At 40.5% G+C, this 26,977-nt stretch overlaps 2 protein-coding genes across 3 annotated transcripts; both read right to left on the bottom strand.

Annotated features, from left to right (window-relative positions):
* Positions 1-816: 816 nt before the first annotated feature.
* Positions 817-16,905, bottom strand: gnai3 (guanine nucleotide binding protein (G protein), alpha inhibiting activity polypeptide 3). Its single transcript, XM_061056862.1, has 9 exons — positions 16,275-16,905; positions 9,803-9,845; positions 9,181-9,322; positions 8,897-9,054; positions 6,163-6,291; positions 5,098-5,227; positions 4,457-4,610; positions 2,619-2,825; positions 817-1,695 (listed from the first exon to the last, which is right to left on the bottom strand). Exons 1-8 carry the CDS (start codon positions 16,390-16,392, stop codon positions 2,635-2,637), a joined length of 1,065 nt encoding a protein of 354 aa, XP_060912845.1. The 5' UTR covers positions 16,393-16,905; the 3' UTR covers positions 817-1,695; positions 2,619-2,634.
* A 2,228-nt stretch (positions 16,906-19,133) lies between these two features.
* gpr61 (G protein-coupled receptor 61) lies at positions 19,134-26,463 on the bottom strand. 2 transcript variants are annotated; one of them, XM_061057903.1, is made up of 2 exons: positions 26,351-26,463; positions 19,134-23,270 (listed from the first exon to the last, which is right to left on the bottom strand). In XM_061057903.1, the coding sequence occupies exon 2, from the start codon at positions 23,050-23,052 to the stop codon at positions 21,634-21,636; it is 1,419 nt and encodes a 472-aa protein (XP_060913886.1). In that variant the 5' UTR covers positions 23,053-23,270; positions 26,351-26,463; the 3' UTR covers positions 19,134-21,633. The 2 variants fall into 2 exon arrangements, with proteins under 2 accessions (XP_060913886.1, XP_060913884.1); XM_061057901.1 differs by lacking the exon at positions 26,351-26,463 and adding an exon at positions 26,105-26,289.
* Between the last annotated feature and the right edge of the window lie 514 nt (positions 26,464-26,977).

The raw sequence follows: 26,977 nt of genomic DNA on the forward strand, positions 1-26,977 counted from the left end.
CACCTGGGTTGTCCAATAAGATTTGAAAGGGGGGGGGGGGGGGGGTCATGCCAGCCCTCTGAATACGCCCTGGTGATAACTGGTGTGTGCAGCAGCTGAAGCAAACTGAGCCCCCAACACAAAAGTACAGACATGTGTCTGAAGTCCAAACATACTGTTTCCAATTTGTGTGACCTCCTTCACTCCACGGTTTAGTACAGACTCCTAAATAAATATTTAGTGGATGACATCTTACTGACACTGGCCAAGATTTTGTTTTAAACTCAAGACGTACTGGAGACGTACTGTGAAAATGAGGGCTGATGTTTAAAATAACAATTTAGTCGATTGCCAATTCTAATGTTTGCTTCATAACTTCTGTTATTCTTCGGGTCTGTTTTTTCAAATGCTATGTCATTGGATTTATTTCAACTGTTGTACATAGTCCTCCCTCTTGAGATGTCACTCTTACAAACTGCATGTTACTGATCATTCTCAGAGATAGTGCAAGTCTCCCACACTGCCTACATTTTCTTTCACCAGTATGTCAAACAGGTGACTTCTTCTGCTCAATGAAAACCCTCATCTCTGAGCCAGCTATCTGTTATACTAGCTTGTGTGCTTTAAATTGATGTGACACAAGAGATTGGCTACGGACATCTGTGCATGCCACATCATTTGCCGATGGGCCAGTGTTTTCACTTTTCACTACCGGAAAAGTTTTCTAGCAGGATTATTTTGTGCAGAACTTTACTGATCAAACTGTGCTCCAAGAAAGTACATAGTAGATTCCCTCAGTGTAATGTAGTGGCCACGGTTAAAAAAAACACAAATATATCAAACTTCTTCTCTCTTTTGGTTTAATTTATTTATACATCCTCATTGATATCTACAGCAATACCCTTTTATCTTGAAAAAAAAGTTCTCTGTGGACCTTGACTGAGTGAATAAAATTAGTCATATTCAAACACATGAGAAAAAAAAAAAATTTACCTCTACAAGCTGATTTGCAGTAATGTGTCTCATCTAGAAAAAATGTTCAATATTGAACTAGTAAAGGATTAAAAAGCAATGATGCTAATGATCTCACATGACTGTAGCTAATCCCAAACCTTATAGATCATGTTATTTACATCAAAACTGCTCACACAAAAAACTTCTGCATACTTAAGTAATAGCACTCAAACATCCGTAAGTAGAAATACTACATGAATGTAACTCAAAATCAAAATCAAATGTAACAATTGCAAATATTCAGTAAAGGCAATGTGATAAAAACGTAAGCTCAGAGAGGATGCAACAGTGAAACAGAATTTACACATGACTTGTGAGACTGCAGACTGCAGCCATGGGCTTGATACAAAGGCTCTTTTGGCCCTGATTCATACAATAGACAAACTATGAATGTGTCCCAGACATCAGAGGAGCTTGACCTGCCAGCACCCAACTGATGCTCAGGTCTTCAATATGACAGGACTCCACATGACTCACAAGGATCATTTCACAAGCCTCTCTCACTTATCACTTGCTCCAAATTTTCTCTGCATCATGAATCCAATAAGACAATAGTGATCATAGTATCAAGTCCCCAAATAGCGGTAAAAGGTCCAGCATTCAGCATGGCCACCAGCTCAGTCCTCTGTTAGACCTACTTTGCATTTTGCCTTCTGCAGACACAAAAAAAAAGCCCAGAAGTCCCGATTTTCCTCCAGACACCTGCAAAGGAAAGGAAAATAACTACTATGCTTACAGGAAATATTAAAATCAAACATCTAAGTCCTGTCAATATAATACTCGTCAATATGCTCTTCTAATTTTATTCATGAGCTCCACAAAAAACAACCAGTACATAAAGCCAACAGGCAGTTTAAGTCTTTCAAATTGAGTAAATGTTAGCATAATAAACATTTGGAGTGGTAAGCCTAGATGGTAGCATCCTGCTAACAAGTTGGCTTTTACACACTGCCACTTCAAGGCAGGATATTATATAACACCCCTGTTCTGTTAAACCTGCAATGTGAAACGCATGGAGGTGGAATAGTTTTGGTGAAGTTATTCCACCATCAGAGGCCGAATGGAGGGGGGAGACGGTGGCCAGGTGTAATGTTGGAGCTAGCAAGGCAGATTAGCACTGTGTGTATGTGAAGCTCTCACTGTGTTCACAAGCTGTGCTTTTCGACCCTGTAACAACGTAACACAATGTGCAGTCACAGACTGGCACCAACATTACGCTGTTACGGATGCAATGTGTAAATATAAAGGCGTAACAATGGCATAGCTTCTTCATGGCGCTGTTTCAGTCAGTAAAGGGCTAGTGACAGTAACATTGAGACTTTTAGCATGCTAGTTTTTCCATGTTAGCATGTTATCATTTAGTTTACAAACTTAAGCTTTTTTTTAAATTCTTTCTGGCAAGGTAAATGGGAGTGACTCTCTGAGTGCAGTAAGTATCTAAGCAAAATGTCACTCCAATAGCTATAAAGCCAACAATGTCTTCACATCAGCAAAATCGCCTTTGGTGATGAGAAACTCATTTGTATTATGTCATTTTAGTCGTTCACTGTACAATGACACCATGATGCCACATATCGCAATGATTCTACACAAACTGTAGTACAGGTGAAAGTCAGGGTGCAGACCTGCAGGCCTTAAGCCTTAAAAGAGACCGATCTCCCTCAGGTTGATCTTGATGATGACGTCGGTGACAGCATCGAACACAAACTGCACATTCTTGGTGTCTGTGGCACATGTGAAGTGGGTGTAGATCTCCTTAGTGTCTTTTCGTTTATTTAAGTCCTCGAACTGGCACTGGATATAAGCTGCAGCCTCTTCGTACGAGTGCCCACCTACAACAGAAACAAAGCCAATGATAAAAAATAACACAGTTTCAATTTTCATAATGCTGGTTAAACTGTGTAAAGGTAACAAACACATAAAGTTAAAGAGCCCATATTATGCCCTTTTTGGGGTTCGTATATTTAATCTATGTACCTACTTTTGTACGTTCACAATAGCGAAAGTTCGAAAAAAAGTGTCTGTTTTCATGTACTGCTCCTCCTTGCTCCCTCTACGCTCTGAGTCCATCAGCTACGTTCTGCTGAGCCCCCACTGTTAGACCCCACTGTTAGATCCCACGTGGGCCAAGTCTGCTCTGATTGGTCTGCCGATCCGCTCTGTCGTTATTGGTCAGTTGCTCAGCACGCTTCTCAGAAATTTCAACATGAGCTGCAGGGCTTTCCACAACGAGCCAATGGGCTTAGATCAGTGATCTCACACTGACAATGACGCCGCACTGACAGATTTTTATCGAGGGGGGCTAGAACCGAGTGTTACATGCAGCTAATGCTACAGCTAACAGGAGGACGTAGGAGAAGCCGCGTTTCCGCGGACTTTGAATTTTTGCAAATAGATGTACCTAAACATGCACAGGACACTTGGAAAACACACTAAAGGGCATATAAAACCAGAAAAAGTATAATATGGGACCTTTAAGAAAAATGTTCTTAAAGGTCTCTGTGACCAGGTGTTGATTATTATCTGCATGGCCACCTTACAGAGGAAGATCATTTCTCTGTCTCTCTCTCTGTTATCTGCTATTATCAGATGTTAATTTCTTTAAAACATTTTTGTAACGCAGTTTTTTTCCCCACTGTGGTGAACATGATGCTTTGAGATTATATTTTGCAGCAAAAGTGAAAAATTGTGGGCAAAAAATGTAAAATACAAACTGGGACAAAAAAGTTCATATTGAATGGATTTAGTGATGAGCTTTAAAATGACTGTGGCTCAATCTGTTGTGTAGAGCAGGGGTTCCCAAACTTTTCAGGTCGTGACCCCCAAAATGAGGGTGACGGAAACTGGGGACCCCACACTGTTCTTTAAGGTGGTTAGTTAGGTATATAACGTAGCGACAGCCACGCACACACTAATAAACCTATCCAAAAACTAGGAACACAAAATAATACAACAGCCTAAAAACAATAAAAAATGTACACATTCATTTCATTTCCATTTCACTTAATGATACTGTCGTATATGACATTGGACTACTTTTTGTATATTTACAAAAATGGGTAAAAATATATACTTATGCACTTTTAAATGATTTTTTTTTTTTTTTATGGAAGGCATCTCGCGACCCCCCTCTTGGTGGCAGGCGACCCCCCTGGGGGTCCCGACCCCCACTTTGGGAACCACTGGTGTAGAGGATCTATAGATAATAGGTTCAAAATACGTCATGGATATTCGACAGGCCTTGGCTGATATAATAATAAGCAAAAAATGGCCTACAGTGAATTAATCCAAGCTAAAATCTAAATGTTTGGCTGCATTTCAAGGAATGTATTTAATGCACATCAATGTTCAAACAAAGGAGATAGATGACTACATACTATTTCCTGTTTTCAACACACTTGAGGGAGTGAATACACAAACTTCAATAAAAGTGACGTATGACTAATCCAGAGATTTGTCTCACCAGAGTATTCAGGGTAGCAGATAGTGAGCGGACTCCTGCTGATCTTCTCGTCAAACAAGTCCTTCTTGTTGAGGAAGAGGATGATGGAGGTGAGCGTGAACCACTTGTTGTTGCAGATGGAGTCGAAAAGCTTCATGCTCTCATGCATCCGGTTCTGAGTAAGGAGCAGATGTGAACTTACACAATGTCTCTCACTTCCTTGAATCACATTTTGACATGTCACAGCAGGACAGCAGAGGTTAGTAATCAAAATCGTGACGTCCTGTTAATTTACAACGGTTTTTAACTAAAGGCTCCATGTGGCACATAAATGAAATACCATTTCAAACATATTGTAAATACAATGGATTAATTAAACACAATTTGCAGGGCTCGTAATGTTTGAATCGAAATGAAAAGGGTTCTGTTGTGTCTTCGCCAGCACTGACGAGCCACAAAATAAAAGCTGGCTCACTGTCATGTCTTACTGGAACACTTGAACAGAAGCCATCCTTAATCTTATTAGTAACACCTGTGCTTTTCATCTTCTGAGAAAGCCAAATGTGTGCTGTGGAAAAGGCAGGTCTCGAAACATGAAATCTAGTATTGACTTCTCGTTAAGATTCAGGGATCATATTTAATAACGGTGCTTCATCATTTACCATCTCCTCATCCTCCGCCAAGACGAGGTCGTAGTCACTGAGCGCCACACAGAAAATGATACTTGTGACTCCCTCAAAACAATGGATCCACTTCTTCCTCTCTGAGCGCTGACCCCCGACATCAAACATCCTGCAGAAGCACGTACACACACAAACAGAGACGCAGGGTGGTACAAGTAAATGTAAAGTGAATGTTAACACTCTACTTCTAATGTCTTTCTAGTTGAATTAATGATGAGGAGGAATTCCATTGAATTACAAAGCATGACTAAGCATAAACACTCACACTCAAACACACGCTTGTTTATGATACTTCTGCCGTCAACTGAGGCGATCAGAGCCAATCTGAATCTGAACTTTACTTTTAACTGACACAGAACTGAAATGACAGAATGCGTTTGAATTTCATCTCAGTAATTACACGTGTAGAGATGCTGAACAATTTTTTGGGCGGTTACAAGCACAGGCCTAAGAGTTTTTCACGGCTGAGTTTCAGAAAAATTGAAAAAGTGAAAGACCTTGACAAAATGATGCAAATGTAATACACTTGCTCAATTCACAGGCTCAATTCCAGCAGAGGACATAATGTGAGTTATGAAAGCGGTGTGAGATAGGCAGTTAACAGAGCTTCAAAATAAAATACTCAACAAGAAAAAACCAGGTGCATGAGCCAAGAAATAACAGAACAATATTCAACTTAATGAAGAAATATTGTAACAATATGACAGATGCACACAAAATCGACACAAAACTGCAGAGTAACACACTTGGAGGTGTCTTTCTTTGCAATAAAGATTTAGTTTAAGTCATTTTTGATCATGTGTTTCCATATCGTTGTCCTGCTGAAAGTATTATCGTCACTCAATTACTGAAATTAAAAGTGTTCAAATCTAAATAAAACATCCTCTCAATCTCACACCTCAGAGCCCAGGGTTGGGAATCAGATGGTAAGTCCAAAGAATTGATCTAATGTTAATCAATATTTGAAACTATTCTTGAACCATACAATTTGAAAAGTTGACCATGACTGTACATGAGTAGATCAGTTATTATGTTAATACTAACTTGAAGTAGAGATCTTTGAAGGTGAAGTGAGTCTCCACGATGCCAGTTGTCTTAACTCGTGTACGAAGCACATCCTGCTGAGTCGGGACATAGTTCGGCTCACAGATCCTCTCCAAATCATTCAGGTAGCTGCAAGACAGAAAACATACCTTTATGCAGTCGAGTTCGATCAAAATATTGTTCAGCATAAAATATAAGGCTGATATAGGCCTTTCACAGATACATCAGACTGCTACATGTTTTCAGACTGCTACTTATTCTCCAAATAAAGGTGCAGAAAACGATGCTGTGAGTCTGCTCTGACTTCAAAAATACTCTCAGTACTGTGTGCAGCACCTGCACTCGAGCATCACAGCTAAGGAGTCTCCTTGGCCCACATCAGAACTGATCCACATTTTATTAATGTTGTCAAATATTCTTTGTTTAAGATTTTTTTCTTTTAAGAAAAAAACCTCTGACTTCTTTTGCGTGGTCATAAATGTGCAAAATTAATGAACCAACACTAAAATTGAATTCCTGGATTTGTTCCCTTGAATGTGGATATTAGCACTGGTCTAAAAAATAATCCTTAATCAGTGGTCTCTAATATGGAGATTATCCATGAAATTTACTGTAGTGTCTGTTTTCCTTAATAAAATTAAGGGTACTATGTAGGGGCTTTCTGGTTTAATATATCTTTATTTTTAAAGACATTTATCTCTAGTAAAGTGGAGGTCTTGCTCTATGGCAGACATGACTCCACAGAACGATGCTAAATATGGGCTCGTATTTTGGTGGGTTATAAACACTGGCTCCTTCTGGGATGGAATGAAAACAGACTAACCCCACTAGTTTCTCATGTCTTATAGTGTAGACGAAGTGCACTCAGAGCTATGACAGCTCCGTTGTTTTCAAAACAAAAAACGTGTCCTTCACACTCAACTACTGTCTGTTACGGATCGAGAAAACTAAGAGGAGGACCCAGATGCAGAATTAACAAAAATAATTTATTTTAACAAAAAGGCAAACAAAACTCACTAATTCAAAAATTGTGCAAAAAAAAAGCCAAAAAGGAGCCATGAGGAAACATTGGAATGTCTGACAGACAGACAGACAGACAGACAGACAGACAGACAGACAGACAGACAGACAAACTACACTCTACTTACGACATACAATGAACTGACACAGAAGGGAAGAAACACAGAGACTAAATAGACACAGGGGTAATCAAACACAGGTTAGACTAATGACACAGGTGAAGACAATGAGGGCAATCACACTGGAGGGAAACACACAGAATGAACACAAGACAAGAAACACTGAAGACACTGTAGAATGGAAAATTAAGAAACACTAGAACATAGAGGGAAACACCAGGGAAGAATGAGATCTAAAAGATAAAACCATCTAACTGTGAAAAACAAAACTAAACAGAACAAATCATGACGACAAATCAAACGCTGCAGAAACAGAAAGCCTTAACTCTTCATGAACACTGGACTATATTTCGCTCAAACTATTTGTTTGGCATGCTGATAATTGTATCCAGTGGTTAAATATACATTTTGTCAGGTCAAGTGATATCTAAACAAGTATATGGTAACAGAGATACTCCAGTTGTCCGTTTCTCTTTCATGTTTCTCCTTTTTCAGGAATGTGATCAATCTGTACAACAAGCTGACACAAGACTGTAAGGAACAAGTCACATCTCGTCTCTCTCTTTGTTCCAGCAATAATATTACACAAATGAAGAAGAAAATGTCTTAGTCAACATGGAGCCACTTCTCTGTAATGAGGAAACAGGATTACAAGAAATGCCATCATCCAATTTAAAAGTAGGACCTTGAGAACAGGTGACGCAATTTCAAAAATTCCCTCTTGATCATCACGGCAGTCACATTTCCATGGAGAATAAACCGAAAGTGTTAATACCATGAGTACTAACCCAAAAAAAATAAAGAAATCTGAATCAAACAAATGATGGATTACGGATTTACCTGCAAGTTATTTACACAACTGGTTGATTCTTTCCGAATGTCCAAAAATGAAATAATAAAAAACTTACTAAAAAAAATTTATGATATTCAATATCTCATTTTGTTCAACAGCAGTCAAAAATAATTGACATATAATCATAAAACAGCCAAGCCTCGCAACAGAGACAAACTGAATCAACACAATAGTTGTTTTTTTTTTTAAATCAATTATTTTCCCCTAGACAGATCAATCATCTTTTACAGCTTCAGCATGATCTTAAAAGAACACTGATTGTTATCTCTTTAAGGACAATTTAATAAAGGCTGTATAACAGCTTTAATGCAGGTTTTGAGTCCTTAAATCACTGAGATAAAGACTGCAGTCATCTGCGTAAAGGCTTGTTTTACAGCTGTATTTTATACTTGGTAAGGGTTTATGGATCTGTATGTGAATAAGTGAGTCTTCACTATGCAGCACAGTCCATCAAAACATGCCTAAACACCAGTTTCCCGTGAACTGATCAATAATGTCTCTTATAGTGCTTTCATGAAATTAAATGATCTTGCAGCGGATTAATATGAAACCTTTTTTCAGAAAAATGTATTACTGTAATAAAGGGTGAAAACAAGATTCAATTACTTGTAAAGCATTCTCTTTGCAGATTTTGTTTAGTTAAATCGCTGAGATAAAGAATGCAGTCATCTACATATTGACTCAATTTAATGGTGGTAATTAAAGTGTTTTGGGATCTATCTGTAGAGAAGTGAGTCCTTACTATGCAGCGGAGTCATTGAGTTGATACTCTCGTGATCGATCAAAGCACTCCTGAACCCCAACATCTTTCCACAGCCTCCGAATCACAGTGGTCAGCTCTGGTGAAATCACACCTTCCTCCGCTGAGCTCGCCAGGGCAAACAGTTGGCGAGCATCGTCCTGGCAAAAAAAGATACAAATTTTGTTGTCATTGCACACCTTTTTTTTGTGGTGATTCATATTATCTTCAAGGATGTTGCTCTTCAAAAGTCACAGAAAAAAGGAGTCAGAGCTTGGTATATTTACCGCCCGCGCAGCATCTCCAAATTCTATCTGCAAGCGTCCCATGGCTCTGATGATGGCCATAATAGACTGGATGGTGTTGCTGTACACGACCATTTTGTACTGCTTGCACTCTTCTTCGGAGTAGCCATCTTCATGAATAATTCTGATACAGAAGCAAAAAACAAATAGGCTTTTAGAGTCCTGATAAACAGTGTTAACAATGAGTGTAACAAATGTGGGACAAATTACAGTTTTAAGAATAATTTCATGCAACACTGTCATTAGTGCTGGAATTTGAGCTTCAGTGAGCATGCAGCATGCCTAATGTGGGAACTGGGGGAATCTATTCAGGTCCTGCCAGGCTACCACTGGCCTCTTTTGTTTGACATAATATGTAAAAGGGTGCTTCCTCCTCTGCCTGAGCCCAGTAAAATGAGGCTGTTACTTTGCTTCCAATGAGGGATGAACCCTGTTTGCAATCACAGCTTTCCGCACACCATTAACCTCTGACAACAAGGCTGCAGCTGAAAGAGCGAGGAAGAGCGACTGTCTTTTGTCAACAAAATACAAAAATAGCAGCAAAGCCTTATAGGGAAAGTAGCAATTGGATGCAATGTCATGTGCAGTTTTAACTGTGACTTACTTCATCTGCTTTACTATCGTGCTTTTCCCAGATTCCCCAGCACCTGAAAAACACGCAGAGTATTTAGGCTGCCATAAGAGAAATGTCAATAGCTTAAAAAGAAAAAAACTGACACCAGATGTTAGAGTCCTCTCACATGGAGGAAGGATCTCTACAGCTTTTCATGAAGGCTGAACAGAAATTGATCCCATCATTCACCATATAATGTACCTTTTGTTTCTAACAGAATGATTAAGGAAAAGCTTCCTTTGACGAAGTTCAACAGCAAACCTTCATATGGGGCCTGAGGGGCTTTATATTGTCATGGCATGTGCATGTTGGGCTGGTATGAGTAGCTCAAATCTTCCTTTAGATAAGCTGTTTGTCATTGGCCTCATGTACACAAGTGTTATATGGAGGAGTCAGATACAATCTGCTTACCCTAAAATGTGTACAGTAAACCACAGTGGTGCAGAAGCACCGAGAGGATTTAGGGAAACAGACGTGTTATGAGCTGGGTTCCTTCTCTAGGGAACGAGGGTCACATTCTGTGACAAATGATGGTACAATGTATATCAAATCCTTTAATACAATAAAGGCTGCTGTAAAAAATGTTAAGAGGGGAAATGATTTCACATGAGGAACCTCCACAGTATTTCTACAACTATTAGCCAAACAGGAAACAGTTGTCACGCTTCTGGCTGAGCCAGTGTTTTTCCACTGGAGAGACAATCCCAGATATCATGCCGCTGTGAGCGTCAGAAAGCAGAAGGGCCATAAAAAACCCCCAGATTATTTAATGAGTCTAACAGTGACCTAAAGCCCCACAATAAACACTGAATTCTTCTCTGCTCAAAAATTGCTGTACAATAGACGACAGTCTGCTTCTTTTCTTCCATTTTTTAACCCATTCTTCCTTAATTTTGAACCATGTTCTCTAGTGTCTAAATTGGTTATAACGATTCTTATTTTAGGATGTCGTACTTCTCAACAGGAACAAAGGGTTTTGAATGTCTTTACTGATAATGAAACAGGTCAAATACATTTTCCATCATGATGTTGGCAACCACCAGAGATGTCACTCCCACTCATCTTTCTCTGACCAGGGCTTTTCTTTGAGATAGCCCACCCACAAATATATATATAAAAAGGCATTGTCTTATATACGCAGCATATGTTGCTTCAAAAAGTGTATATATGGTTTAGCATCAATGGTGCATTCACATTTGCAGGTTACTAATACCATGCGCACTAATGCACCCCCAAGCCACCATGGATGCTGGCTTTTGAACTGTGCTTTAATAATAAACTGGATAGTCCCTCTCATCTTAAGCCTGGAGAATAAGTGTCCAAAGTCATGTTTGTAATTGTCAGACATCAGGAGTCAATTTTAAACAAGCTCAGGCCCAGAAAAGGCTGTGATGTTTCTGGATGTAGTTTAAAAACAGTTTCCTCTTTGCATGGCAGAGTTTATAAGAACTGCATGTGTGGATGGAACAATGAACTGTGTTCACAATCAATGCTTTATGGAAGTGTTCTTGAGCCCATGCAGTGATGTCCATCAAAGAATCGTGACTGTTTTAAATGCAGGGCCGCCAGAGGGCCCGAAGATTACAGCCACTTAATGTTGGTTTTTGGTCTTGTCCCCAGAGATTTCTTCAGATTCTCTTAATATTTTGATGATACTACAGACAATGAATTACCTCATTCTTTGCAATTATATAGAAAAAAAACCTATCATAATCAGGGCGCCAGTGGTTCAGTGGTTAATTTACTCGTCCCATGATGACTGTATAGAGGCTACAGTCTTCAAGCCGGCAGCCCAGGATTGAAATCCAACCTGTGGCTCCTTTGCTGCATGTCATTCCCAACTCTCTCTCTCTCTGCTGATTTATGATACTATCCCATGTCCTGTCTCTTTAATAAAGGCATAAAAAGCCAACAAATAATTCTTAAAAAACATAACATGAATCTTAAAGTGTTGCACTATTTACCAGCATACCCTCTCTGGGAGGCCCATTTTCTACTCCAATAATCTTACCAACCTGTTGCTAGTTAAACTCATTAGCCATTTTCAGGATGTAATTCTTCTACAGCGCCGTAATGAAGCTCCATGGTCATTACGCGTTAAGACATTCAGATTGATTCCGCAACAGTGTTATATTGTCCCAGTATGTGAACCATCGGACTGTGATGACCCAACCACCGCTTGATGCCCAGCCACCTCCATCAGACTGTGTCGTCCCCACAACCACCGCCGTCCTTATTCATGTACAGGCGCATGAATTGGCGCTATACAAACAATGATTGATTGATTGAATTCACGTGTGTGAGAGCACGGCACAGATATGCACACACACAGCGCTGCACTTCCCCGCTTGCTCTGCAGATCCTGCCTAGCCTCTGCAACGCCTCTGTTACTACCTCCGAAGATGCTAGGGGAACGAACAGTTCGTCCCCAAGTTACATTGAGATTGGATGCGAAATGTTACAGGGAAGTACACGATTCTCACTTTGAATCGGCAGCCTGAATAGGGTTACTGTGAGATGTTCCATAAGGTTTTATCTTAAGCACTTTACAACTTTCCAGTCTTTTGGTGCAACTGTCCCAACTTTTTTTTAAAAACATTTTGAGAGTATCAAGTTCAAATGGTGCATATCATTTTCAAACAAAATAGTTTTTCTCAGTTTCACATGGTCACTTTTGGCTCCAAAAATCCAATAAGGGATGGCAACAATGCCAAACTCTAAGGTTTCAGAATCGCTGTCTACTCACCAATGGTTGATGTCATGTTGGCTACAACTAACTCTTAATTCTATGATTTGAAGCCAGATTTTTGCCGTGACAAGTTGGTGCTTCACCACTCCAGAATAAGAAATATTTTCATAGCTGTTTAAATGAGGAGGCATGTAAACATGTGTGGACTTGAAACGTTTGAAGTCAAACTAAGAAAACCTTGGATAAGATACTTCTAAAAAATAAAATCTGGGTTGAGTTTATACTGGCAGTATAGCCTCCTTTTGCTTAATATTACCACAATAATTACGAGTAACCATTGGATGAAGACGTATTCACTATTCATTCAGGCAATGGAATTTAAAATGTGAAAAACTCTTATTTCTAATTATGTTGTCAGAATGGTTTAAATAATGTGGTTACTTTTCTTAATATTGTTGTTCCTCAAAGTTGGTGGTACAGGACATTTTTAGTAAATGAACTTTGTCAAGAAGACTTGCAGTAGAGTTATGTTCAGAAGAGCAGCCAACATGAGTTAAATCCATGAAACCTTTTGTTAAGCTGTCACTAGTAAAAGTGATTTACGCCAGCTCACCAGACGGGCAGGAGAGAACAAATTGTGTTGTTCCATTTCCTCAGTTCTGTCAGTCACCAAGTATCTCATTCATGGACCTTTTTGGCCGATGGTCAAATGTGCCTCTCAGCCAGCTCTCAAACCAACTTCACACAGACGTTCACACAGACGTGCAGGAGTCTGAACTCCAAACCAAGCCTCATTAAACAAGAATCTCAAAGGTAGATTTTTTTTATGAATCGCTGTTTGCGGTTTAACAGGAGAACATTTTCATTGGAAGGGTGTGTTGGCGCTCCAGTTTTGTGGTAAAACAGCAGCTGGATTTTCTTTTGTTTTTCTTCCATAACTCTTCATTCCAGTACAGAGAGGAGGGCACTGCCTGGAAAAAATCACTCCCTCCTAACTCTTTTTTGCCAGAACTTTTACCAAGCAATACAATTTTTACCTACATTGAAATATTTTACCACCAAACAAATCCTCAGTATGAAGTAAATTGTCCATAATCATTGAGGTAATGGCAGGGATTCATCTATAACCTTGACAAAAACACTGCAAAGGGGTACCTGCCTTTAAAAACCGCTCCCTTTCATTTTGAGTATGAATCCACTTACAGAACCAGAACACAAACAACTATGAAACAAGAAGGCAAACATTGAAGTACCATATGAAATGGTCTTACCCATCGTGTCTGTTTTCACCAACGATGAGCAAGAAAATACTGCACTCCCTGTTATGATGATGGTAAGAAGTAGATGGGTTTAACTGCTCTGTGATGGTTCCACAACAAATCTCAGATACCATCTTTGCTGAGCAATGTTGCCCCGGAAAATCAGAGCTACAAAGAGCTACATATTTTTGGAACTCCATACCAAGTCAAATCAGAGAGTGCCTTACTGTAGCTTTGCTGAATTTAAATCTAAGATGAAATCATGACTAAAATCAACTCAATCATGCACTCATCAAACATAAACACATGAAGTTTGATGAACTCTGTTCGATAATGTTGTAGTGTATTGATGTTTGTGTATTGTGATATTGTTTTATATGTTGATTTGGGGATGTGATGTGATGTTGTGGTACAGCTGTTTTTGTTATGTAGCTTACAGCTTTTAATGGATTCATATTGTATGGTTTATGCCATTGTGGAGGAACTTGAGGCTGTTGTATAGTGGTAAGGGAACACATAGTTCCTAAAGTGTAGTGCTCTTAGCCTATTAATGTTTTAATATATTTTGTGAAGTTCCCTGTGAATGAATTTAATGCTGTTGTAGCGTGGTGATGCCCAAGCCCGGCGCAGTCTAGGCCTGTGAAGGCTGTTTCGTCATGAGCCGGGGATCCAGCCGAAGATTTCTGCCCTCTAATAAGGCAGTTTTTTCTTACCACTGTAACTTTTGCTGCTTTGCTAAAGTGCTCATGATGGATAGGCCGGGTCTTTGTAATATAGCAATAAGTAAGGTCTTTTACCTGCTTTTTGTAAAGTGTCTCGAGATAACACTTGTTATGAGTTGACGCTATACAAATAAAAATTGATTGATTGATTGATTGATGTATTGTTGTGTAGATGTTTTTGGTATATTTCTTAACAGAGACTTGTTTCTGTCTCCTAACCACGGACTACAGAAGTAAATTAGCTCATAGCTAACTCTGGTTCAGCTAAGTGGCTGTGTAGCATGTGTAATGAACATCTTCAGCTAACTTAAAAAAAAAGTCTTCCATGTGGATATTTTTCCAAGATCAATAAATATAAGGGTACTTGCAACTTGAGACACAGCCATCTCTGCATCATGAAGCATCAGTGCAGTATGTTAGAATATCTTCAGGATGTCCTGCAGCATGAAAATGAATTCTACATGTCAGGAACTTACTCTAAATCTACTTCTGTGCTTAAAACTGTCCTTTTCATAAAGTACGTGTTACTCCCCTTGATTCTGGGAACATGTTTTAGTCCATGGTTACACACACCATGATGTTACAGACATAATGAAAAGTCATGAGAGTTCCCGCACAATCTACAGCTTGAAAGTCAACAGATGCCAAACTGATCATACACCACTGTTTGTCTTATTAAGCAGTAACTTCAAATTGTTTTAATTACTAGTAGCAACAGTGGATAATTGGAGCTAAGTAGCAGCAAGAAAACCTAAGAAGAAAAAGAAAAGGATATAATGTTCTGTTGCAGGTGTTATGATCCTAACACTGTTATTCTGATCTGTTTTTTGGCATAGACCTAATGTGATGTAAACTTGCCCAGTCAGCATATTAAACTAGCAAAAGACATTTGCAGAGAGAAGTTCTTGCGAGGGGGACATTGGCATAAAATATGCTGCTGGAATGGACTGAGGCCATTTAATCCTCTTGGCACGTCTGTGCATCCACACCCACAGTGGCAGGACCACAAAGTGAGCAAGTTACACAGACCAGCAGGCAACGCAGCTACACACAGCCGGTGGTTAATAGAGTCCCTAATGTGGCCAAGGTCATGACACTGAACCTAGAAGCAACCATGAGTCATTGATGCTTCTCTCTGCTTTTAAGCTGCATGTCTGAGTTTTGAAATGTTGGTCTAAGAAATGTTTAAGACTCTCTTTTATTCTGATTTTAAAGGGACAAAAGATTCAAAGGCTCATCTTGAAACTAATCGTTACCTGTAAGTTTTGCATGGGTATGGTTGATACTCATCATTGCCACAGACGTTGCGTTGCGAATATTTGTTCAGACTAGTCCCAACACAGATCAAAGCATGTATTGCTTTAGTGTTCAGTCATAAACACAGAACACTTTCACCTGGTCGACATTTCTGCAGATGTAAAGTTTTGAATGTAATCAATTAGGTAAAAACAGACCTGCAGGAGTTACCTTGCTTTGTGACAAGTGTCAATACTTGTCAACAAATAGGCATTGTCTCCTCTGAGCATGAATCCACTACTCCTATACCTCTTAAGAGGCGGCACAGGACTAGCCTCTCTCTCCACCAACATCTGGATACATTCTATGAGTTCTGTCAGTGCAGATGAGCCACAGCTGTTTTAAACCAACAGAAGGAGGAGAACGAGTGAACTCAGATATACAAAAAGTCAAAATGAAAAGTAGGCTACCCAAAGATTGACAGGTTAATTTCATGCATTAAAAAGTACGAGTATGGATCACCAGTTCCATAAAAAAAAGAGCCCAACATAACCTACCGAGCAGTAGGAGTTTGACTTCTCTGGAGGATTTCTCTCTGTCCTCCCGCAGGTTTTTATCAATCATTTTACTCCTCTCCACCGCAGCCTTGTCCTCTGCGCTGATCGTGCAGCCCATTTTCACTATCAAACTACTTCTTTACCGTACGACAGAAGGTTCAGCCGCTCATGAGTCGCAGGGGGAAAAAAAGCCGTCAAATTGCCCTTGGGGCGGTGTGAGCTGAACTTTCCCAGCCGAGGAGGAGAAGTGGACAGAGGGAAAGGCGTTGGCACGGGAGGCTCTTCTGTCCAAAAGAGTAGGCACAAGTCTGATGCTGAGCTTCCACAGCTCCGGTCCACTCACTCCTCTCTGTTTTTCTCTGTCTGTCTTGGTGAGGAATTTGAGAAGAAAAAAAACCTGCCTGAAAAAGTAGTTTTCGTTTCAATATATTTCATCCAAGTTATCAGAACTTCAGTCCCCGCAGTAGAACTTCAACATGGAAAAAATAGGCTATAAACACAAAATAGGCTGCTTTAAGTTAACTTATCCAGCGTTTCACGGAAAAGAAATAAACCTCCACGAACAAAAAAAAAAATCACTGTTTTTGTAACGTGTTAAGACAGGCTCATGTGCAGTTCATCCAGCTGAAGGAAAAAAAAAACAGCACCGAAAGAGGAAAAATGATGCGCCTCAGAGGGCTGACGGGTAATGTAGTCGTTTCTAAACCAACAGATAGGCCAATGTGTTATCTGGCCTCTCTGGTTTTGGAGCATCGTTTTAGCTTAAAATCAGGCATGCTCCTCGCAAAATTTGAGTGAACTAATTATTATGTATGCTATCTTAAAAGGAAAATTGAAGCTTCTTGTGCACGTTTTGTCGCCAGTTTGTTGTAGGCATATCATTCAGGAGTAAACAGTGAGGAAGGAGGTTTGTGTGTGTGTGGTGTTAGAGCGCCCCCCAGCTGACCCATAGCTGACTTACAAAGGGGGTTGCTTGATTCGGCCTGTCTGCTAAATGAAGACAGAGAGCAGACAAAAGACTAGTTAGTTAAGTTTAACCTTACTTGTTCCTGGTCTACTCAGTTCAAAACCAAGGACTACAACCTAAAGGTAAACTTTGAATGAAACTAGGCTGAGTAATATTTTTGCGTAATTACGTCAATGTGAACGTAGTCAATGGCATGGTCAGAAAAAAAGCTTCTGCAGTTCGTGGTTCAGCCAACTTTTCATTGCCCTTCTCAGTAGGTTATATGTCAGTCTTTGAACTCACTGGTGTGTATAAAATAAACGTAGGCTATAGCCTAGGTAGCCTACATGTCGAGTCACTCGCCCTTTTCCTGTCACTATTAGCTGAAATGTTGTGTTGTGTTTTTTGTGTGAACATGTCTTCTTCTGTCTTCATGTCTTGTTGTGGATGATGCATCACATTTGCAGATAAAGAAATGCTATACGTTTCTACTCCTTCATTTGGTTACCATCTTTTCATGTCTTTTGGCATTGGAAAACTAACTTTGAGCTTATGTGTATCCTTTGGAATGATTGACCTCTGATCTTATGGACCCAATATATTTATCAAGCCCTTATTTGTTTTATTACATATAGGTTGACAGACAAAAAAAAAGAGGGAAATTTACAATGCCCCAACTTGCTCTGTAGGCTACTATCTGAAAGAGATCTACTTGTACCAAAATGTCATTAATGAGGTAGAAGAGAGAGCTGTAGATGTGTCGATAAAATGTGATTTAAAACTCTGGAAAGCTTTAAAAAAACTAACATTGCAAACAGTGACTTATCTCCTTAATGAATAGAAATAAATTAAACAGAGATTAAAAAGTACCGTAAGACTTAAGTCTGTATGTGCAACAGTGATTTTACTCTCTTTCAGCTCCAGTCTGCTCCTGTATCACAGCCCTCCGCTCCATCATCAGCACAGCTTACTGAGGGAACAGTGGATTCAGAGGAGTCAGGACCTGGAAGTAAGTGAAAAATTCACAAGAGCAATTTCCTCTCTGATCCACAGAGGGAGACTTTTCACTGCCGACACACACACACACACACACACACATACATCTGTTTTTATTTTAGGGTTCTCCATGCTGTGCAATAACAGGTCAGTTCAGGCTCTTGGTTTATAAGAAACACCCCCAACTCATCCTCTGAATGTCTGGGCTGTGCACCTAGCAGCTCCCCCAGAGTGACAAGATGCACCCTCAGTGGGCGTGTTGTTGCCTGTCACAAAGGTCAGGCTGTTTGTTTGAACTGAGCACTGTGGGAGGCGGCCCTCCTCTGCTGCGCATGAAAGCTCTGAGTCAGTGCATCTGATGGCGAGCAGCACAGGAGAGGCTTCATTAGGATAATCAGAAAAAAAAAAGAGGATGAGCTGATGATGACAGAACGAGGCATTTCCTGTGAAAAATACCAGCAATTACATACTTAAATCCAAAATAAATCTCCCTATAAAAAGTCTCCTAAAATGTAATGAAGTGTGTTAATAACCTCAACCTCTGTCTAAATAATCTTGCAGTCCTTCTCTAACATCAATTAAATTTTATGGATCTGATTTTTTATGGTTATAGTCCTCAGTTGGTTTGGTTGTTATATTTAGTTTTATTCAGAACATCCCCCTTCTGACGAGCCTCGGTATCCTCTAAATGTCACCCATCTTTTTATCCTCTTCTTAGGGCTTCATTTCACCTCGATGACACACACACACACACACACACACACACACACACACACACACACACACACACACACACACACACACACACACACACACACACACACACACACACACACACACACACAGATCACATGATGAATGTGGCTATTGATGTGAAAATGTCTCGTACCTATACATCAACAAGCACAACACTCGAGTAAATCTTCTCTTTTTGTCTTTAATCATTTCAGCTGACGGGCAACTGATACACGCGAGACTCTGAGCAAGAGGGAAAACAAACTAGAAAAAAAGAGGAATCTATACAGTCCTTCCAGCTTAGGTACAAAAAAAAGAAACAAAGCAGAAAAAAAAACAAAAAAAACCCCCAAAGATACAGAGTGGAAAATAAAACATTGCAGGGATTTTATGATTAAAGTAAAAAGTCCAAGATTGTTCATAAAAGCTGGAACATCATCTTGCCACTCACAGCAGAACAGATTCTTTTCAGGTCGTCCTCATCTTCAGCAGATGGTAGCAGAAAGTAGAGCTGAAAGTGTTGAATCTGATTTGCAGCTGTAACAGAAATCCAGCTGTTTGAATGTTGTATTGATGTGCAGTCAACATGATGGTATGACAGTGTGAAACATCACTGAACTTATTACTGCATGCTACGAGAAAGAGTAGAGGATCAATAACGGTCGCAGAGGAAGGTCTTAGATTCCCTAAAGGGATTTAACTCTTGTTTTTGTGCGCTGGTTTAATTTATTAAGGTAGATTTATGTTGATTATCAATATAAACGTATCATAAATTAATTTTGTAATTTTATTTTTTGTGAATAAACACATTTAAAGATTGTAGGACTTTGAGGTTTATTGCTTTGTCTTGTTCTCACTTAATTATGGCCTCACTCCACCTTTTAACACAAAGAAAACATTTTTCAAACAAAATGACACAATGACCCCTCCTGGTAAACAGTCACCAGCTATTTGAGAACATTAAGAACATTTTGCCCTTATGTAGGACAAAGAAAGCTTTTTTCGTTTATGTCTCTGAGCAAACGCAGAGTCTTTCCTGAGCGCCTTGTGTTGAGCAACTTGTGACCACACTAACAGTTTGTTAGGAAGCAGATCAAAGGACAATGAAGGCAACAAAGAAGTATAAAAAAGAGACACAAAAAAAGAGTGTGATGTAAGAGATTTGTGCCTCATGATTGTCTTTGGAACGTCAACACTGCTCGTGTGACTTGTGCAACCTGCTTGTATCCACCTGAGATCAGAGAAAGTATCACTCATGTAATCCTTTTGTTTCTAAAGGAGGCCAAAGGCAAAGGCTGCCATGTGTCAGCATCACCTCTCCTGTGTGCTGTGTAGCCACAACAAACCTGGCTGTTTGTAGCACAAACACGAGCATTTGCACTGTGCCTGTGTTTACCTGAAAACACCACAGATGTCTGAGGGGTGATGGGGACTGGTTGTTTGAGTCAATTTGATCATGCTATAGCAAGTGTTTTTAAACATTTTTTTAGAGACTTTCAATCATTAACACCGTCTCTCTAGGCAAACAAATTTTAAACAGCTACAATGTTTTTTTTCTTTCAGTTGAAGTGCTTGAAATCACGAGTTAACTAATGTGAGATCTTTTCGGTGAGGAAGTGATAATCACAAGACGGAGAGCAGATGAACATGATAAAAAATATTCATGGAAAAAGGTTAAAAATACTCTCCAGTGTCAGCCTGATTATCACAGACACCAGCAGCAGCACCAGCTGTGAAATTATCCTTTTTTACTCAATGAATATTTCAGTTTGAAACACTTTTTTTAAAAAAGGACTCTGAATTTTCAGTCCATTTCACCTGGGAAAGAAAAACCTTTTTGTATTAATTTCGTTATGGATCGTTTATGGGAGCGGATTTAAAAACACTTGCTGAACAAATTGGCAACAGCTAAATAATTGGACAATTGTTTTGGGACATTTTCTTGTTTTCTTCCGCCACAAAAGTTCAGCAAAATAATAACACATTGCTGAAATAGTGTCTAAATAGTGGTGGGAGTCATTTTTTTATATGGTTGAATCAATAATAATACAAAGTGATTCTTCAGAGGGATTCTTTAAGTCCTTCAAGACAAAAATGAGGGAACATTTTGCCCTCTACTTTAATTAAATGTAAATAAGATTCTATAGACGTCTTATGGCAGATTAAAGAGCAGGACTTTTGATGTAGTTGAAATGATGTGCCATAAATCAGTTTAGTCAGCTATATTCTGATGTCTTATGCAGAACCACATTTTAATTAGCAAAAAATGAATTCATCTTTAAATGACATCTTATCAAAACATACTGCCTGGCACTTTTCTGAATCATTCAAAGTATCTTTTGATGGCTCTTAGAGTCTTCTTGAAACTGTGAAAACTGTGGTCATTCTTCAGTTTTGCTCCCTCTAAGCTTTACATTTTTTTTCGTTTATCAATGATGCTTGACACTCATCCACTTGTGACACTGTACAGTCTGGCTCACACATGTAGAATGCTGCAGCATCATGACTGTTTGTGACTGTTGGCAACATGAAAGCCTCATGACGTAACGCCAAGATGCAGCTTCAAAGCACTGTAGAAGTATGAACAAAAGACTTATCAATTCAACAAATGTAAGGAAATATGGATAAAACAGGGTATTTTTATTAAATTCTAATGGCGCAGAGACAGCACATGAAAGGCAGCTACAGCCCGGGTGCAGTTTTGCAGCAGTTCTCTGAGACATGCAGCTCATTGTTCAGCTGTTGCCGCTGTATGAACTCTGAGGTTTCCTCCAGAATCTGCCCGGGGATGTTAAAGTCAGCTGGCGTGTTCTGCTGAACATCTGATCCTTGAAGCCCCTCAGTCTCTGGCTCCAGTGGACTGGCTCTGCTGTGAGAGTTGCAGGGCTCCAGATTGCATCCAGTGCCCTGAAGAAACTGCAAAAAGTTCTCCTCGATGGAGGCTTCTCGACTTGCCAGCTGTTCCCCCTCGCCAGGCCCAGCCCTCTTGAAGAGGCAGGCCAGGTGGCGACCCAGCTCCTCTCGTATCTGCCTGTTCAGGCAGCCGTAGAAGAAGGGGTTGGAGGTGAAGCAGAAATAGCCAATCCATGTGACTACGGTCTCCATCTGAGCCTGAGAGGCAGGCGATGAAGACACCACAGCAGTGTAGAGGTGGAAGGAGAAATATGGCAGCCAGCAGCAGAGAAACTGGCCTCCCACTGCCACAAGAACCACCGCAGCCTTCCCTCCACTGAAGCTCCTCTGTGGAGTACTGCGTGCACCAGTTCCCCAGAGGCTGGCTGCCATAGTTGAGTGGCTGCTGATGGACTCGGATCGTTGTCTCGGCGTGTCCATCCAGGTAGGAAGAGGGCCGTGCTGCATGCCCGCCACCCGTGCCACCTTGAACATGTTGCAGTAGACCACCAGGATGATCAGCATGGGGCACAGGAAGTAGATGAACGTAAAGAAGATCATGAAGAGCAGCCGGGTGATTCTGCCTCCTGACCAGTGCAGGGAGCAGCGTCTCTGACCCTGAATGAGGACTGAAGGATTCCCAAGGCCCTGGTCCACCTGAAACAGCCACCCTAAGAGGGGCAGCACTGACATAATCACAGCTTTAATCCAGATTCCCACCAGCACCATCACCACCACCCTTACCGTCATCTTCACTTGGTGACGCATGGGATGAATGATGTAGTAGTAACGCTCCACGTTGATGGCACATATTGTGAGGATGGCAGCGCTCACAAGACACACACTCAGGGAGAAGTAGCTCCGGCACAGGGCCTCGTCCACCAGGATCCAGTCAGACAGCATCCCTAAAGGCATCAGGACCACTGCAGCCAGCAGGTCAACCAAGCACAGGTGGAACACAAAGGCAAACTTTCTTAGCTGCGGCGTTTTGGTGATGACGATCATCACCGCCAAGTTCCCCACCACTGCCAGCATGTCCATGATGATCATAGCACACAACGCCAACAACTGGTTTAGGTCTACCCCCCCTCCAATGCCAAAGATAGACTGGGAGTTGTTTGAGATATTCTGATGCAGGGATTCTGACAGTGTGGGGAGGCCAGGGAGAGAACAGTTACAGGATGGGCTCGGTGTGATGGGACGCTCCATGAGAGGATGGGATAAAGAGGAGAGAGTCCGCTGAAGTTCACAGGCCCATCACCCATCCTCCCCTGTCATAGGGTGTCACTAAGAAACTTAGATGGTGGTATCTGTCCTGGCAGGCCTGGACCCTGATGGAGTGTAGTCTGGAGCTCAGCAGCCGATGTTACTCACGATTCTTTGTATTTATAGCAAAGGCGTCTGTCTCTTCCAGAATTACCTAAAATCTGAAACGAAAAAGAGACAGTACAGATTAAAAAGAGTGCAAGCTGAAGTTTTTGTTATCCAGTTTTACAAATTGCCTGCATTCTTTAAATGAAATATATCACAGGCCAACTGCGATGAAGGGAAAGGTGAATCATATTTTATTTAATCAACTTTTAAAAATATGTTTCTTTATAGATATTCTATGAGAAATTTTGTCTTTTTTACTTGAAAAATGACAGATTTTTCACAGCAACCAGATAGTTTTTGTTTTTTACTAGACACAGCGGGCCTCATTCACTAACTTTAATATGTGCTTAAACGTTTGAGGCACAAATCTGGGATTCATCAATATATTCTTAGTTGAATTTATTCTTACTCTGCGAGTAAAAATAGAACTTCCTCAGACCATGCGTACACACAAATGATTGACCAGCTTTCTCAGAAAATGTTAACACAAACTCTTTTAACTAAATGCATGACATATTAAAAATACATTCAGTAAAAAAATTTTTATATATATATATGCTGAAAAGACAAGCATTAAAAATGTGAATTAACTAATGCATTGACTTAATGTATTAAATAATCATGAAATATTCGCCTTATCATCCTTTAATCTAAAATCTTAAATCTAATCGCCGACCACTCCCACTAATATTGCTATGAAATATCGCATTTGTAAGCAAAACCAGCTGATTAATTGGAGCCTATGTAAGAGCATGCAGGGAACATTCATGATTATGATTTACATCTAAGAAAGTTTAAAGATCTAGCCTTGCTGAAGCAAATTGCAGCCGGTGCCTCCACAAGAGTGAGACGAATGACTGACCGCTGACTCCAACTGCCAATGCATGAACTTTCTGCAACTATGTAATTCACTGTAACGGCATCTAAGCCGCAGACATGCCGATCTTTTTAGTCTTTTGGGGCCATCTCCTAAAAACTTCTACGTGTCTCCACCTCACCGCTCTCGTCCTGATACACCAATCGGATGTCCTTATATGGAGAGATGGGGGTGTGGTAGTAAGCGCCTCACGATTTAGAATGATTCTGATTCACTATCATACGCAAGTTGGTGAGAACAAAATTGGCTGGTACGCACGTGTCATGAATCCGACGGTAATTTTGCGTATGCACTTATTTTATGAGCAGAGTAAGAACATTTCTACACACATATTAGTGAATGAGGTCCATTGTCTCTCACTTGTAAAGTTGGTGGTTCAATCCCCAGCTTCTGCAGTCTACATAGTGTTCCTAGGCAAGCCACATGACATGAAGACATGAAGAGTAATAGTGTGTTGTGTGGTCAGTAGACTAAAAAGCACTAGAAGTGGTCTATTTACCGTTTGCCAAAGATAATACATCCCAGAAAAAAACATTCTAATCTACTATTATCACAAATTCACTCATTCTCATTGTCATAGTCTATCCACTCATAGACATGCATGACTATGAATCTGAATGCAATCTCACATGAATCCCTCTCTTCCAAATTTAGGCCATTTCTGTTGCTCATCTGACATGTAAAACCCTGTGTCAAATGATTCTTCAGCTTAAGATGTAAAGCTGTCAGACGTGGTGCATTCTGCACTCATTTGTTTGTAGGGTAATCATTTCCAACATATTTGACATCTGCATCCTCAGATGTGTGTTTTCAGGGCAGCCAGTGCCCTGAGGGAGAAGCTCAGGGTGCAGAGTGGACCACATGTCCCCTTAAACAGAGTCAAGAAGAGAACTGGATGCTTGAATAAAATGTGGAACACATGTTGTGGGAGGAGGCTTTTAATAAAAATACTAAAACCTATAATAAATAATAATAAATAAAACCTATGTAGCTTTAGTAAATTAAAATCTGAAATGAGTTCAAACAGTGACTGAGAACCTTCAGCCGTTGAGTAATCAAGAGGCTCCACACTTTGTTTACTATCACAACCTCCCCTGGACGCAACCCCACACACTGTAAAAGCGGAGGAACAAGCACTACACCTTTGGTACATTTCCATATTCTACACACCTGCATGTGCAAGTTTTCCATTTCACAAGTGTGACAGGCTTCATCCCTGCAAGGCGCCTGTTCTTTTCCTGAACACGTACACACATCATGGAGCACCACAATCACCTGACACACGCAGGCGAGAGTAGGCGGCCTTTTCTGAATAGGTCAAAGGGTTACAGTCACCTTCAGCCCCATTTAAAAAAAACAAAAACAAAAAAAAAACTCTCATCTCTGATATAGCAACAACAATGGAGGAGCCCTCTGGAGATTCTTAGTCCAATCAGAATTGATTGTCTTACAGGTCTCTGGGGTACGTGGTCAATTTGGAGCTCGAAGGACCAGTAAATTAAAAATAATCTATTATCAACAACATTGCAATTTTCTGCTCCCTCCAGCAAAATCAAATGGAAACGTGCGATTAAGAAAGAGTATTTAAAACAAATTTATGTGCATAAAAACACAAACAAATAGAGCTACTTAAATCATGAGGGGGAACAGTTGGGACTTCAGCACAGCTTCCCATTTGATCCAATCTAATCAATTCACTATTTTAGCTCAGAAGCTCTGAACAAATTACTCAAACTTAATATATAAGATTGAGGCGGACTCTCTCTGTCTGTACTCTGGAAACATATGACTATAATATGCACATGACTGTGCTTACTTCAAGGAGAAAAACTAGCCTGTTGTTCCTTTCATGACAAACACTTTAACACACACATTTAAATGAGAGATAAGCTTCATAAAGGACACATAGGCTCAACATCATCCTCTTTACCCAAGATTTACCCCAAAAGACACACACACCCACACACTCCGCTAACAGATCAGGTGTGTGGCATTAAGTGGGTGACATACCTCAGTCTGGAGAGGGGCTGCTTCCTCCAATGCATGTTCACCATCTACTGAAGGACCTGTTTCGCTCTCCCTCCCTCCCACACACACATGAACACACACACCACGTCACAGAGGGGGTGGGGGTGCTCCTTGTGTCTCCTCCTCACCTGCCTCCTTTAATCTCGTCATCACCTCCCACCTAACCAGCTGACACCCCCCCCACCCCCACCCCACCCCCCCCATCCAGCCAAACCCACAGACACACACCTCCACCTCCTCTTCGATCCAGCTGGAGCAGATTAAAAAAAAAAAGGAATAGGGGTCCTGTCTTTCAGCCTGTGATGCACATACACACACTCCTCCGCCTCACACACTGTCTCCTGTACACGCTCAGGGCAACTGCAGAGCCGAGCAGTGCAGACAGGCAGGCAGCAAGTGGGGAGGCAGCACCCAGCCTCCTTTCTCTCCACTGGGTCTTAGTGCCTGGTCGCCCCTGGCCTCCTCTGCTTTTCACCTCCTTCAACTAATCCCACCTAAATTCACGCCAGGTCCTTAATAACAATTACAATGAGAGAAAATCTTTATTATCTGGATTAGCATTTCTGTAATTCTCTGCCTCCTTCTGCTCAGCTCGCCAAGATCTCCCCTCAATTTAAAATCTGCCAAAAGCACTCTCACGAGGCGGGATTATTGATTTACGGAGAGGGAAAGAATCTCGGAGGTTTATGTTAAAGAGCTGAGATTAAAATGAACAAAGGCGCAGCCCTCTAAACATAAATATCACACTTAGGGAACTGTTTCCATCCTGAGGAATGAGTTTGTTTACCAGTAGGATCGTGAGAAGGGAGCATTTCACATGTTGATTTTATTTTAGTGCCAAGAAAGCTGGAATGA

Source organism: Labrus mixtus, chromosome 15, assembly GCF_963584025.1.
Source record: "Labrus mixtus chromosome 15, fLabMix1.1, whole genome shotgun sequence".
Taxonomy (NCBI): Eukaryota; Metazoa; Chordata; class Actinopteri; order Labriformes; family Labridae; genus Labrus; species Labrus mixtus.